At 36.3% G+C, this 16,377-nt stretch overlaps 1 protein-coding gene across 1 annotated transcript in view; it reads left to right on the top strand.

Moving 5' to 3' along the window:
- LRRIQ3 (leucine rich repeats and IQ motif containing 3) overlaps positions 1–16,377 on the top strand; it is a 227,473-nt gene that overhangs the window by 197,861 nt on the left and 13,235 nt on the right. Inside the window, 3 exon segments of the mRNA XM_073234129.1 lie at positions 5,227–5,358; positions 5,361–5,552; positions 5,555–5,954. Coding sequence (XP_073090230.1) covers positions 5,227–5,358; positions 5,361–5,552; positions 5,555–5,954 — 724 coding nt within the window.

Here is a 16,377-nt window from a genome sequence, read left to right as displayed (position 1 = left end):
CAGACATTCTTCTAAGTGCTCAGTACAGAGTGGTGGATTAAAGTGTAGTCTCAACTTTCACAGGGCTTTGGGTATCTCTACATATTATTATATTTTAACAGACATGTTTATTATATATACACTAAGTTTTGGGCATAAGATATTTTATTTTACTTAAAACAGTGCAGACAGCAGTGTTACTCTCCTACTTCTTGTCTATTATTGGGCAGTGTCCCTTTTGCTAAGGTGACCATATAATTTGTCTTCCAAACTGGGTCATTTCTGAGAGAGAAAGCAGTCACTCTTAGTAAACTTCACCAGGACAATAGGAACAAAGTTGGGCTTTCCATGGTAAACTTGGGTGTATCCATATATATATATCCAAGGACTCTTTACATAGCTATTTCCCTAGATACTTGCATATCAAGAGGCTACAGTCACAATTTTAATTTTCTTCTTAGTGTTTGGCTAACCTAGTAGCTACATACTAAATATTGATTTCCCCAAGGTTCTATCGTTAGCTCTCTTGTTTTAACTGTGTTTATAATTTTACCTAAAAATTTCTGTGCTGTTGAGTCAGATATTTATCTTCAGGTCTGTTCTCTCTTCTGGCATTTAAATTCAGTTCATGTATTCACCTGTTTACTTCGGCATCTTTAGCAACTAACTTCTGATAACAGCTGCTGGCTTTATATTTCATAATACCAAATTTCACATATTGTTATTTTCTTCACATCTGTATTTTTGATTATGAAATTATCTTTTTCCTAGGAATGCCTTGTTTCTTCTTCTCTCACCCACAGCTTATTCAAATTCATGAAATATTCCCATATATGCAAAACATGGATCTTATAGTAATAAAAATAAAAAATAAATACTCTCCTAAGAATAAGTCCAGCTGTTATTGTCTCCAGAAAATTTTTGCTGACAACCACCTAGCCTGACCCAGATGGGGTAAAATGTCTTTCTTTCATGATTCCAAGGCTCCCTGTATATATTTCTTTCTTAACATCTGTCACATTATTTTGAAGTTATTTGCTTTATCCATTTGCCTCCCCTACTAGACTACAAGTCCTTTTTTTTTTTTTTAGACTATAGTATTCTTCTTGAGAGCCAATACTGTTTTCACTTTTTGATGACCCTTTTCATAGTAGGTACCCACATATTTATTCAACTAAGTCAAATTGAAGTTCTTATTTGTAAAACTGTAATAAAAGGAGCTGACCTTATTTTTGTCATTTATAGTTCTGGTATTCAAAATAGTGCCTAGGGATTACCCCCAAATCATTTATGTCTTGGCTACAGCATAGAAAATGCAGTTAGAAGTAATTGGAAGATAGTTTTGGGTAAGTAAACAAGTGTAAAAGCTTGTAATTCTTTGTAGGCTATGGCAAAGTGTTAGAATTTTATCATGAAGGCATATGCATCTGTAAGCCATTGAACTTTAACAGCAAAGTTTTAAGAGATCGTTCTGCCTTGGTCACTGTGTGGGCAATGAAGTGTGTTGTGTGTTGGGAAATGCAGAGAATATTTAAGAAACCATTGCAGTCATCAAATTAATAGTTGTTAAAAACCTGAAGTAGGGTGATGACAGGGAAATGAAGAAAAAATCAGTTGAGTTATGTTTTTTAGGTAAAATTTACAGGACTCATTGATAAAACTGATGTGGGAAGAATAAGCTCTTAGGTGTTTTTTTTTTAAATAAGGAGGGTTGGTTTTAGAAATAATTGATTTCTGATAGCAAACAAGATCTTGGTTTTGAATATACCAAGTCTGAAAAAAACCTAAGAGAGTTCCAAGTGGAGGTGATAAATTTGAGTCATCGACACAGATATTGATAGGAAAGCCATGAGCATTAGAGGAGAGCGGTAGAGGCACAAAGAGGATCTAGCATCAAGTCTCCAACAACTCTAGAAATTTTGTAGAAAAGAAAGAGTCTGCAAGCAAAACTAAGATGGAACAATCAGTAGGCTAGAAGAAAAACTGGGGGAGTTTCAGAGAATCTAGGAGGAAAAAAGAGATCTTGAAAATATCAAAAGAGCTTTATAGAATCTAGATATCAGAGAATCTGAAAAAAATATTTCAAGAAGGAGAAATGACCAACTATGTTAAATGTCATTGAGAGTTCCAAAAAGATTAGAACAGAAAAAGGCATCCTTTGTACTTATTACTAGAGAAGCCTTTAAAAGGAAGAGTTTCAACAGTTGGGTGGGAACAGTAGACATGAAATCCATATCTAAATGAGTTGAAAAATTAATAGAATGTGAAGTGAAGGGGATAGTATAACAATGTTTGCAATAGTTTTTAACTCTAATATTGAACAGGAAAAATGGAATGTTAGCTAGAGGACAACGAAGGTTGAGAGAATGTAGTGGACCTTGCATTGATGGTAGTGGTGGTTGTGGTGGATTAAATATTGATGGGAATGATCTGGTAGAGAGGGAATGATGATGGAGAAAGTTAAGATAATTGCAGAAGCAAAGGAAATGGGAAATGGAGCCAAAACACATGTGAAGAATTTGACTTCTGCTGAAAGAATGAATGCTTCCTTCATTGTATCAGGGTAGAAGATCCATGAACATACAGTATAGGTTTATAAATTTAGTTATGAAAAGACAACAGCACTTCCATCTCTTTGCTTCTTTTTTATTATAATGAATAATATGAATTATAAATTCTTGAAACAAAATATACATACAAAGCAGACCTTCCTGTATGTTCTGTCCTTCACTTTCCAGTGGATTTTGATAGGTGTAACAAGTGTTTTACTGTATTCTTCCCACTCATTACTAAAGTATGTTGTTATTTGAGCACTATGCTATTGATGAAATTAAGAATATAGGATTCCATATCAAATATAATGAAAAAGTAATAATAATTAATACAGGGCTCTTACTCTTTGTTAGGCACTGTTCTCATATGTCATACTTTGTCAGGCATTTTAATTTTATCAACTCATTTAATCCTATAAGAACCCTATAAATAAAGTATTTTTAATCCTATCTTACACTGAGCACACTGAAGCCCGAAAATCAAGTTACTTGCCTAGACCACACCCTAACTGACGGAACTAGGATTTGAATCCAGGCAAGCCATTGTCCAAATTTTAAGCCTTTACTTCTATCAAAGGATTTTGATCTGAGCAATAGAGTCACTTCTACTCATCTTCTCATCCATCTAACAAACATACTTAATTGGCATCTACTATTTCATTAATTCCACTAACCCCTACTTGCAATAAACTATTGAGGAGCAAAAATATGTATATTTGCGACTGTGTTATTGTGATTTATAACAAGAAAAATACATTTGGTCTTTGTGCCGAGCTCCTAAAACCCTTGGAATTTTCTAAGTGATGAGATCAGAGCTAGAAAATGTATTTTATTACATTAGTGAGTAACTTTTTGACCATATCTATGGATAGGGGCTGGTTGCCAGGGGAACCCAACTAGGTGATCAGATGGTTGAAAATTTCACTCCTGCCCCCAACCTCTAGGAAGTGGCAAGGGGCTCCAGATTGAGTTCAATAACCTATAATCTAATCAATCAGGTCTATAATGAAGCCTCCATAAAAGCCCAAAGAACTGGGTTTGGAGAGTTCCAGGTTGGTGACTACATGGGAATTGGAGAGAGTGATGTGTTTGGAGAGAACCTGGAAACTTAACTCACTTTCCCTATACCTTGCCTTATGCATCTCTTCCATCTGGCTGTTCCTGAATTATGTACTTTTATAATAAGTGAGTAATCTAGTGAGTAAATTAGTGACCAGAACCTTTAATAAATAAATTATTAGTGTGTGTTTTCTATCTCTGTTGGTCAGCTTTTCCATACTAAAGTATATACATAAAATCAAATTACAGCAAACAATGCCTTTTCTAGGTAGTTGCTCTAGACCACACCCTTTATACACTAGCCCTGAAACTCTGGCTTTTGTCCCTTTTTGTCAGTAATGACTTCTTTTGGACCTAAATACTTAATACTTATTTCTGGTCACTTTGGCTTTGTATCCTGATGGGTTACCTTTTTACTTACTAGACTTGATTTTCTGCTTAGCTCTAGACGCTGCTTGCTTTTCTATTTTAATATTCCTGTGGCCTCTAGTGAAGATCTGCCTATTTGCTTCTTTCCTACAGCCTGCCTAAACCATAGGTTTTGCCCTTCTTAATGGCCACCTTAACTTGCATAAAACTTGTACCATCAGATTTGGCATTTTACTATATAAAGAATTTAAGAGAATCTTCTATTTGAAAAGATAAAATCCTGGTAGACTAGGGCAGGGATATAATTTTAATAGAGGGAATCAATCAAACCTGGGAAACATCTTTTCCCAAGATTAATAAGTATAACTTTTATTTCACTTGTATTTGCCATCTTATCCTCAAGTCAAAAATATATTTGTCAGAAAAAAAACATATGAACAGTCATGTGATTCAAGTTATTATATTAATTAGGATGGCTATGATAACAAATAGACCCAGAAATATATACTAACTCAAACATACTTGCCATTTATTTCTAGCTTCTGTAAGAGTTCAAGTTGGATAATCCTGGTCAGTGAGTAGTTTTTTAAGCAGTGATTCAGGAAGTGAGGGTCCTCCTACCTTGTGGATCAACCATCTTCTAGGGTCTTATCCTAATCTATGTGCAGTGGGTCAAAAGAAGAAAGAATATACAGAGGAGGCACATTTGTTTCTTAATAGCCTTAGACCAGAAATGACCAACATCACCTCTGCCTGCACTCTGTTGCAAAGGACAACTCTCGTGGCCACATGCAATAGCAAAGGAGGCTGAGAGATTTAGTTTCTTTGTCCAATGAAGGGAAAAATAGTATTAGTTTTCAACAGAGTTAAGAAAATTAAGGTAAAATGGATTACAAAATCCTCTGCAAATATGAGATAATAATCATATGTAAACATACTATGTAAGATTAAATACTAAGTATAAGATAAGATACTTCTATTAAGTCAAGGCAAACTAAATAACTGAAAGATAATGCAGGAAGCATAAGAATCAGTGCATTTCTGTGTTAAAATGTTTAAATAGTGATTTTCGTCTCCCAAATCACCTTGTGTGTTCCTTTTAAAACACAAATTGAAAAGGAACATCAGTTGGGAAAAATGTTTCTTGGTAAAGTAAGTAGCAGGTTCCTCTCAACGTTACTAAGATAGTTTTAAAACAATTGGGATAGAAAATAAACTGTGGTTAGCACTTGTATAATGTATTTTATTTGTCTGCTGTGTGATGTAGGTCAGAAGGCATCTGAAGATGAAGTTGAGGATGAAGAATTGGATGCCATTTTGAGGTTACCAGTGTTCAAACTACCCATATATACTTCACATTCACTGAAGTGTGCTCCAGGACAGAAAGAGAAAGAACAAGAGTCTTTCCTTCAGATGGTCAGCCATTTCCTACCATTCATCAAAGACCAGCAATTGAAAAATAAGACATGCTTTTGGGGAAGAATGTAAGAAGAGACTTTTTTACAGCACACAAAACTGGTCTAAAACTCCGAATACTTTGCAGTGTTGATAAATATTACTCAGAACAAAAGAATCAGGAAAGCCATAAAAAAAAAGGACAGCTGTAACCATGGCACAAGTTGCCCAAGAAAGAGTTAGCTTAGCTGTTCAAGAAAATTTAAATAAGAAGAAATATGCTGCACAAAAACTAATTGCAAAAAACAATGAGACAATTAAGAACAGTTTACAACAACTTTGGCAGGACAGATTCAATTATCTTGAAAAAGCTAGAAAGAGGAAAGCTCTGTTTCTTGAAGAAAAAAAACAAAGGGCTGAAGACCGCTTATTAATTCAAAACTTAAATAATGAGCGCACTCTTTTAGCCAAAGAAATGATTAAAATTGACAGACTGAAGAAGAATCAGGCTGCCTTAAAAGAGAAAAGTCTGATTGTTCGGCAAAAACTAGAAACAGAAAAACATCAAAAGGACTTAGTTAAACAAATGAAGGAAATTAGGTAGGTACAGTTTGATATAATAGATTTAAGTCAGTTACATGTGAATATTGCATAGTAATGATGAGATCTAATGAACAGTACTTTTCTTCATAATATGATATATTTTTCTTTAGAAAATAGAACAAAAAAGGTCAGATTTACCGAAGATGAGACAATAAAACAAATTTACTTCCCCACACCCACCAACTTTCATCCAACATGTTCTTATCATAAGTGGCATCATCACTAGCCTCTTGAGCAGTGTTAGAAAGCTGAGTATTTTGCAAGTCATTCTCCCTTCTCATTGCCAACATCTAATGCTTCCCTATTCATTTTACTTATAAAAGGAGTCTCAAACTGATCCTTTGTTTTCAGTCTCACTTCTATTCGATTCAGATTCTCATAATCTCTCTAATTCAAATTATCTCTTATTCTCTTCAAATTCAGAGCTCCATCTCCATTTTCTATCCTTTCTTCAACCCATATCTCTTCTCCAGCCTACACTTCAACTGTCTTAAAATTAAGTTCTGATCATATAATTTCCTACTTAAATATGTTGATATCTTGCAATTGCCCACAGAATAAAGTATAATCTCCTCTGAATGGCACTTCAGACATTCTACTCTGTTCCTGTTTATCTAGACTCATCTCTGTAAGATAAATTCTAGCCGGAATAAGCAGGCAAAGAGGGGCAACAAAGGGCCAGGTAATTTATTTAAATACTCCCAGGTGATATTCTCACGACCTGGGTACTACAAACCGGAGAAGTCACGTCTGGTTAGGGAGGTGGGGCGCTTATAACGGATTAGGAGGGGGAGGAGTGGGCAAGCTATCCTAAGGGGTGTTGAGAGGTATGATTGGCTAAAGGTGACATAATAGTCAACTAGAAACTTTTTTCCTTGCAAGAGGGAGGAGGCTGACATCCGGGTCTTAGTTGGCACATCAGGATGGAATTCAGGGAGAGCTGTCCCCTTTCCAAATACGGCACGGGGTCTGGTCTGTTCTCCCTCTATGGCATTTCTCTATTCTGTTTGCATGTCCTTGTTTTTCCTTTCTCCAGCCTAACAATCTCCCTAAATTTTCTACTTAGTCTCCTCCTTCCCCTAACAGAACTCTGCTCCAGACAGGCTAAATTATTCACCACTTCCCACCCAATTTCATAGTTTCTTATGCCTATGTCATTGCTGATACTATCCCCTTTCCTCAACTAGGCACTCCGAGACGACATTACAAGCCCACAATGTTACTGCTGCCTACATATTACTATACAACATAAGCATATATATTATTGTGCAAATTAGAATGATTTGGAATGTTCAGATTGGTGAGTGGGTAGTGCCCGTGTGTGAAGGAAAAGGCACTTTTTTCTCGAGGGAGACCCATCAGTAATGGCCAGTGTGTGGCTCAATGTGACTGTGTTTCACCCCTGTTTGCCCCCATCATTCAGTGCATGAACTGTACAACCACTGACAAAATTCATCCTTTTATTATCCATCTTTTAGTAACCAACTGCAATGGTACATTCACTTTTAATTGCTCCCCAACTACTCATCCAGTCTGAATTAATCTTTTTCATTTGGTGGTTCTCCCATAGAACTTTTTATTTATTTATTTATTAAAATTTTTTTTTATTTTGGTATCATTAATCTACAATTACATAAAGGACATTATGTTTATTAGGCTCCCCCCTTCACCAAGTTCCCCTCACATCCCTGTTCACAGTCACTGTCCATCAACATAGTAAGATGCTGTAAAATCACTACTTGTCACCAAGTTCACACTCACTGTCCTTCAACATAGTAAGATGCTGTAAAATCACTACTTGTCTTCTCTGTGTTGCACAGCCCTCCCCGTGCCCACCCAACACTATACATGCTAATCGTAATGTCCCTTTCTTTTCCTCCAGCCCTTATCCCTCCCTTCCCACCCATCCTCCCCAGTCCCTTTCCCTTTGATAACTGTTAGTTCATTCTTGGGTTCTGTGCTACTGCTGCTGTTTTTTTCCTTCAGTTTTCTTTTGTTCTTATACTCCACATATGAGTGAAATCATTTGGTACTTGTCTTTCTCCGCCTGGCTTATTTCACTGAGCATAATACCCTCTAGCTCCATCCATGTTGTTGCGAATGGTAGGATTTGTTTTTTTCTTATGGCTGAGTAATGTTCCATTGTGTATATGTGCCACATCTTCTTTATACATTCATCTACTGATGGACATTTAGGTTGCTTCCATATCTTGGCTATTGTTATGAGTGCAGCGATAAACATAGGGGTGCATCTGTCTTTTTCAAACTGGAGTGCTACATTCTTGGGGTAAATTCCTAGAAGTGGAATTCCTGGGTCAAATGGTATTTCTCTTTTGAGCATTTTGAGGAACCTCCATACTGCTTTCCACAATGGTTGAACTAATTTACATTCCCAACAGCAGTGTAGGAGGGTTCCCCTTTCTCCACAACCTTGCCAACAGTTGTTGTTGTTTGTCCTTTGGATGGCAGCCATCCTTATCTCATTGTGGTTTTAATTTGCATTTCTCTGATGACAAGCGATGTGGAACATCTTTTCATGTGTCTGTTGGCCATCTGAATTTCTTCTATAGAGAACTGTCTATTCAGCTCCTCTGCCCATTTTTTAATTGGATTATTTGCTTTTTGTTTGTTGAGGTGTGTGAGCTCTTTATATATTTTGGATGTCAACCCTTTATCGGATCTGTCATTTTCGAATATATTCTCCCATACTGTAGGATACCTTTTTGTTCTATTGATGGTGTCCTTTCGTGTACAGAAGCTCTTCAGCTTGATATAGTCCCATTTGTTCATTTTTGCTTTTGTTTCCCTTGCCCAGGAACCTATGTTCAAGAAGAGGTCACTCATGTTTATGTCTGAGATTTTTGCCTATGTTTTTTTCTAAGAGTTTTATGGTTTCATGACTTACATTCAAGTCTTTGATCCATTTCGAATTTACTTTTGTGTATGGGGTTAGACAGTGATCCAGATTCATTCTCTTACATGTAGCTGTCCAGTTTTGCCAGCACCATCTGTTGAAGAGAGTGTCATTTCCCCATTGTATGTCCATAGCCCCTTTATCAAATATTAGTTGACCATATATGTTTGGGTTAATGTTTGGAGTCTCTATTCTGTTCCATTGGTCTGTGGCTCTGTTCTTGTGCCAGTACCAAATTGTCTTGATTACTATGGCTTTGTAGTAGAGCTTGAAGTTGGGGAGCGAGATCCCCCCCCCACTTTATTCTTCCTTCTCAGGATTGCTTTAGCTATTTGGGGTCTTTGGTGTTTCCATATGAATTTTTGAACTATTTGTTCCAGTTCATTGAAGAATGCTGTTGGAAATTTGATAGGGATTGCATCGAATCTGTATATTGCTTTGGGCAGGATGGCCATTTTGATGATATTAAGTCTTCCTAGCCAGGAGCATGGTATGAGTTCCCATTTGTTAGTAACCTCTTTAATTTCTCTTAAGAGTGTCTTATAATTTTCAGAGTACATGTCCTTCACATCCTTGGTTAGGTTTATTCCTAGGTATTTTAATCTTTTTGATGCTATTGTGAATGGAATTGTCTTCCTGATTTCTCTTTCTATTAGTTTATTGTTAGTGTATAGGAAAGCCACAGATTTCTCTGTTAATTTTGTATCCTGCAACTTTGCTGAATTCCTATATTAGTTCTAGTGGTTTCGGAGTGGAGTCTTTAGGGTTTTTATGTACAATATTATGTCATCTGCAAATAGTGACAGTTTAACTTCTTCTTTACCAATCTGGATTCCTTGTATTTCTTTGTATTGTCTAATTACCGTGGCTAGGACCTCCAGTACTATGCTTAATAACATTGGGGAGAGTGGGCATCCCTTTCTTATTCCTGATGACAGAGGAAAAGCTTTCAGCCTCTCGCTGTTCAGTATGATGTTGGCTGTGGGTTTATCATATATGGCCTTTTTTATGTTGAAGTACTTGCCCTCTATACCCACTTTATTGAGAGTTTTTATCATGAATGGATGTTGAATTTTATCAAATGCTTTTTCAGCATCTATGGAGATGATTATGTGGTTTTTGTCTTTCTTTTTGTTGATGCGGTGGATGATGTTGATGGATTTTTTAGTGTTGTACCAACCTTGCATCCCTGGGATGAATCCCACTTGGTCATGGTTTATGATCCTTTTGATGTATTTTTGAATTCGGCTTGCTAATACTTTGTTGAGTATTTTTGCATCTACGTTCATCAGGGATATTGGTCTGTAGTTTTCTTTTTTGGTGAGGTCTTTGCCTGGTTTTGGTATTAGGGTGATGGTGGCTTCATTGAATGAGTTTGGGAGTATTCGCTCCTCTTCTATTTTTGGAAAACTTTAAGTAGAATGGGTATTATGTCTTCTCTGTATATCTGATAAAATTCCGAGGAAAATCCATCTGGCCTGGGGGTTTTGTTCTTTGATAGTTTTTTGATTACCACTTCAATTTTGTTGCTGGTAATTGGTCTGTTTAGATTTTCTGTTTCTTTCTGGGTCAGTCTTGGAAGGTTGTATTTTTCTAGGATATTGTCCATTTCTCCTAGGTTTCTCAGCTTGTTAGCATATAAGTTTTCATAGTATTCTCTAATAATTCTTTATATTTCTGTGGGATCCGTCATGATTTTTCCTTTCTCGTTTCTGATTCTGTTGATTTGTGTTGACTCTCTTTTCCTCTTAATAAGTCTCGCTAGAGGCTTATCTATTTTGTTTATTTTCTCAAGGAACCAGCTCTTGGTTTCATTGATTTTTGCTATTGTTTTATTCTTTTCAATTTTATTTATTTCTTCTCTGATCTTTATTATGCCCCTCTTTCTGCTTACCTTAGGCCTCATTTGTTTTTCTTTTTCTAATTTCGATAATTTTGACATTAGACCATTCATTTGGGATTGTTCTTCCTTCTTTAAATATGCCTGGATTGCTATATACTTTCCTCTTAAGACTGCTTTTGCTGTGTCCCACAGTAGTTGGGGCTTTGTATTGTTGTTGTCGTTTGTTTCCATATATTGCTGGATCTCCATTTTGATTTGGTCATTGATCCATTGATTATTTAGGAGCGTGTTGTTGAGCCTCCATGTGTTTATGAGCCTTTTTGCTTTCTTGGTACAATTTATTTCTCGTTTTATACCTTTGTGGTCTGAAAAGTTAGTTGGTAGAATTTCAATCTTTTGGAATTTACTGAGGCTCTTTTTGTGGCCTAGTATGTAGTCTATTCTGGAGAATGTTCCATGTGCACTTGAGAAGAATGTGTATCCTGTTGCTTTTGGATGTAGAGTTCTGTAGATGTCTATTAGGTCCATCTGTTCTAGTGTGTTGTTCAGTGCCTCTGTGTCCTTACTTATGTTCTGTCTGGTGGGTCTGTCCTTTGGAGTGAATAGTGTGTTGAAGTCTCCCAGAATGAATGCATTGCAGTCTATTTCCCCCTTTAGTTCTGTTAGTATTTGTTTCACACATGTTGGTACTCCTGTATTGGGTTCCTATATATTTAGAATGGTTATATCCTCTTGTTGAACTGAGCACTTTGTCATTATGTAATGTTCTTCTTTATCTTTTGTTAGTTTCTTTATTTTGAAGTCTATTTTGTCTGATACTAGTATTGCAACACCTGCTTTTTTCTCTCTGTTGTTTGCACGGAATATCTTTTTCCATCCCTTGACTTTAAGTCTGTGCATGTCTTTGGGTTTGAAGTGAGTCTCTTGTAAGCAGCATGTGGATGGGTCTTGCTTTTTTATCCATTCTATTACTCTGGGTCTTCTGATTGGTGCATTCAGTACATTTACATTAAGTGTGATTATTGAAAGGTATGTACTTTTTGCCATTGCAGGCTTTAAGTTTGTGGTTACGAAAGGGTCAAGGTTAAACTCTTTAGTATCTTACTTTCTAACTTAACTCACTTATTGAGCTATTATAAACACAGTCTGATGATTCTTTATTTCTCTCCCTTCTTATTCCTCCTCCTCCCTTCTTCATATGTTGGGTGTTTTGTTCTATGCTCTTTTTAGGACTGCTCCCATCTAGAGCAGTCCCTGTAAGATGCCCTGTAGAGGTGGTTTGTGGGAGGCAAGTTCCCTCAACTTTTGCTTGTCTGGGAATTGTTTAATCTCTTCTTCATATTTAAATGATAATCGTGCTGGATACAATAATCTTGGTTCGAGGCCCTTCTGTTTCATTGCATTAGGTATATCATGCCATTCTCCCATTCTCTTCTGGCCTGTAAGGTTTCTGTTGAGAAGTCTGATGATAGCCTGATGGGTTTTCCTTTGTAGGTGACCTTTTTTTCTCTCTGGCTGCCTTTAGTACTTTGTCCTTGTCTTTGATCTTTGCCAATTTAATTATTGTGTGTCTTGGTGTTGCCCTTCTTGGATCCCTTGTCATGGGAGTTCTGTGTACCTCTATGGTCTGAGAGGCCATTTCCTCTCCTAGTTTGGGGAATTTTTCAGCAATTATTTCTTCAAAGACACTTTCTATCCCTTTTTCTCTCTCTTCTTCTTCCGGTATGCCTATAATGCGTATATTGTTCCATTTCGATTGGTCACTCAGCTCTCTTAGAATTCTTTTATTCTTGGAGATCCTTTTATCTCTCTCTGCATCAGCTTCTCTGTGTTCCTGTTCTCTGTTTTCTAGTCCATTAATGGTCTCTTGTGTCTCGTACATTCTGTTTTGAGGTCCTTCCAGATCTTGTTTTATTTCTGTATTCTCTCTCCTTAGTTCTTGTATATTTCTCTGCAATTCCATCAACATGGTTATGACTTTTGTTTTGAATTCTTTTTCAGGAAGACTGGTTAAATCTATCTCCCCGGGTTCCTTTTCAGGGGAAGATGTAGCAGATGTCGAAGCTGTCTGGGTTAGTCTTGTCTGGATCAAATTTTTTTGTCTTTTCATGTTGATAGGTGCAGTGGTGAGCTATTGGCTTTCTGTCAGCTGGGAGTGCTAAGGCTTTCCACTTGCTCCTGGTGTCTTTACAGGGACAACTGCGACCCCTATTGGCTTGTGTTGGGCAATTGGGTGTTGACTGGGTCTCTGTACCTTGCCCCTCCGGTATGGAGGAAGCTCCCTTTATATGGGTGTGGCCAGCCTCAAGCCAGTGCTCTGCTATGGTGGGGCCCTGGAGGGGTAATGTACGGGGGCTGTTTGGCTGTTTACCTCCCCATGAGGGTTCTCAGAGCTGTTGCCCAGGGTGTTAGTGTACCCGGAATTCCCTGGAATTTCCAGCTGCTCGACTGTGACCCAGGATGCTTCCATCCAGCTGTGGCATTCCTGTCCCTTTAAGACTTTCAAAAAGCACTCTCTTTTCTTTGTAACAGGGGCACCGGCTTCGTGACCCACTCAAAGATCTTGCTGCCCTGTTTCCCTAGTTTCCAGCATCCTACACATGCACTCTCTGCTCTGGTGTGGATGGCTGGGGCTGGGTCATTAGCAGTCCTGGGCTCCCTCTCCCTCCCTGCTCCGACTCCTCTCCTCCCACCGGGATCTGGGGTGAGGGGTGCTCGGTCCCACCAGGCCGGGGCTTGTATCTTACCCCTTTCACCATGTGCTGGGTTCTCGCATGTGTGGATGTAGTCTGGCTGTTGTCCTGTGTCTTCCGGTCTCTCTTTTAGGATTAGTTGTATTTGTTGTATTTTTCAAAAATATATATGTTTTTGGGAGGAGATTCCCACTGTCCTATTCATGCCGCCATCTTGGCTCCACCTCTCTCCCATAGAACTTTAAGTATCAATTGTAGCAGTTTTCATAAGAGGGCCTATATCAGGTTAACATGTGAAAGCTTTTATAAGATAATTTGGCCTATCTTTCCATTTCCTTGTATAGAATTTAGCTTTCAAAATCTATTTAATAATAATTCATCAAGTAAAATAGGTAAGAACCCTAGTTTTTAAATTAATAATGGTTATCTGTAAGCCCATTTAAATCACATAATAGCTTCTGGGATGGGGAGGGATTTTTCTTTATTCATATTCCTTATTTAAGGCCTTGGAATGAGAAACAATGCATATTTTTCTAAATGTATAGTGAAGATCTATAATCAAAATTATTAAAAGGTTAATAAAATGTAATTAACAGTCTTAAAAATAGTTTCATTATTCATTTGGGGGCATCTAACTTTGAAAAAGTTCTTGTTTTATGTTAATAAATTTGCCCTGCACAAATTTTTTTCCTTTCCCTCTATGATCATTAGGATTTCTACTAAGTCATATTTAGCTTCAACTCAAATCATTCAAATAGCAATTCACTGCTGGGTTTTGAGGATGCCAGGTGATGTGGGGACAGAAATATGATTTGGCCCTAAGAAACTGAAAATCTAGTTGGAAGACATGTCATCAAATAGTAAGACTGCCAGAGTTAAATAATAATACAATAAATATCGAGGGACAGAATGAAAATTCCCAGTTAAATGGTAGATAATAAATGAGAATGATCTAGGAAACCTTAAAGGAAAAAGTTTAACTAAATATCAAAAAGGTTACTTCAATTTTCCCCATACCCCCACACAGAAATTAATAAGATATTCTTGATCTTCTAAGAACTCACACTCTAGTAGCAAATATAAGCATACATTTGAATTATTACAAAAAGTGGAACTAGGAAAATACAATTGATATTAGAATTTGAAAAAGCAGAAAGATAAGGGAAAAGCATTTTTTGCAGGGAGAATGAGCAAATTGGAAAGATCATAATAGGTGACATAGGGGAGAGGAAGGAGGTAGTGAATATTGTTCCACCTATAACAAAAGGTTTATGAAGGAGAGTGGTTGAAAGTTCAATTGCGTAAGAAACATTGAAAAGGATTAAAAAGAGCTTCTAAATCTCAGTGGACAATGACATGGTAAAGACCATTAGGAATCCTAACAGAAAAAGCACTGCATTTTAAATACACATTTTATCACGGGACCTTCTTTTCAAGAAATATCTCAGAACACTAATCTTCAGAACATACTTTGGACTAAGCTATATCAAACAAGTACAAATTTTTTAAAATTGTTCCATGATGAAAGACTTTTTTATTTTAAACTAAACTTAGGAAGCTTTTCTTAGTATTGATTCTAAACATTTAAACCTACATTTAGTTAACTTACATTTCCTTTGTTGTCAAACGATTTTTTTTATTGTGGTATAATTGACATATAACACTGTATTACTTTAGGTGTACAACACAATGTTTTGATATTTGTATATGTTTTAAAATGACTATAATAAGTTTGTAATACTATCCATCACCATACATGAATACATATTTTTTTCTTATTATGAGAACTTTCAATAATTATTCCCTCAGCATAGTCACAATGCTGTACATAGATCCCTATGACATTTATTTTATAATTGGAAGTAGGCAAATTAGAATTGTTGATGAGAAGTTGACCTTCTTTACACATTTCATCTACTTCCTACACCCTGCCTCTGGCAACCCTCAATCTGTTCTCAGTATCTAGGAGATTGTTTTTTGTCTCTTTAGAGTCCACATTGTAAGTGTTATCATATGGCATTTGTCTTTGTCTGACTTATTACACTTACCATAATATCCTCAACATTCATTCAAATGGAAAGATTTCCTTCTTTTTTATGGATGAATAATATTTCATTGTGTATATATACCACCTCTTTTTTTACAAAGGATATAAGAACAAATATAAAATAACTATGCCAAAATTTTATTTACCTTATTAATTAATGAAGAAACCTATAAGATGTTTCAGCCAGTTCAAATGAGAATTCTAAGAACATGCAAATATACAGACTATTGGGAATTTCAAAATAAATGTAGTCATTATCCACTAGCAATAATCAATTATAACTCCATTGGGCAAAATTTATAGACAAGAACCATTAGTATTACTCATAGTTTTCCTCAACATATAGAATTGTAAAGTAGCTCAATGATATTAAAAGATACAGATAACTGGGTGCACAGGCCCCCCATTAATTTTTTTTACCCTTTCAGCCTCTCACACAATTTTTTCTGATATTAGATTGAAGCTGATCAGCCACAGTTTTACCCTGTGATAATTTACAAACTATGTAAATACATATGTTTAAGGCTACTCTAGAAATACTTAGAGATCATTATAGCTGATTATTTCAATTACACTTTAAATGTTTCATTTAAAAAATAGTTCATATTAGAATGGAGTACAAAATAACAGAAAATGTTTGCTTTTTCCTAAGTAATTTTTAAATTTATTTACTGAGGTAGTCTAAATAATATCTTTTTTTTTTGAGGTCATCTCTCATATTTATTGATCAAATGGTTGTTAACAACAATAAAATTCTGTATAGGGGAGTCAGTGCTCAATGCACAATCATCAATCCATCTCAACCCTAATTCTCGTCAGTCTACAGTCTTCTGAAGCATAACGAACAAGTTCTTACATGGTGAACAAATTCTTACATAGTGAATAAGTTCTTACATGGTGAACAGTACAAGGGCAGTCATCAA

Source organism: Manis javanica, chromosome 4 (assembly GCF_040802235.1).
Source record: "Manis javanica isolate MJ-LG chromosome 4, MJ_LKY, whole genome shotgun sequence".
Lineage (NCBI taxonomy): Eukaryota > Metazoa > Chordata > Mammalia > Pholidota > Manidae > Manis > Manis javanica.
The sequence above is the reverse complement of the archived record's forward strand: the minus strand, read 5'-3'. Positions and strand labels throughout refer to the sequence as shown.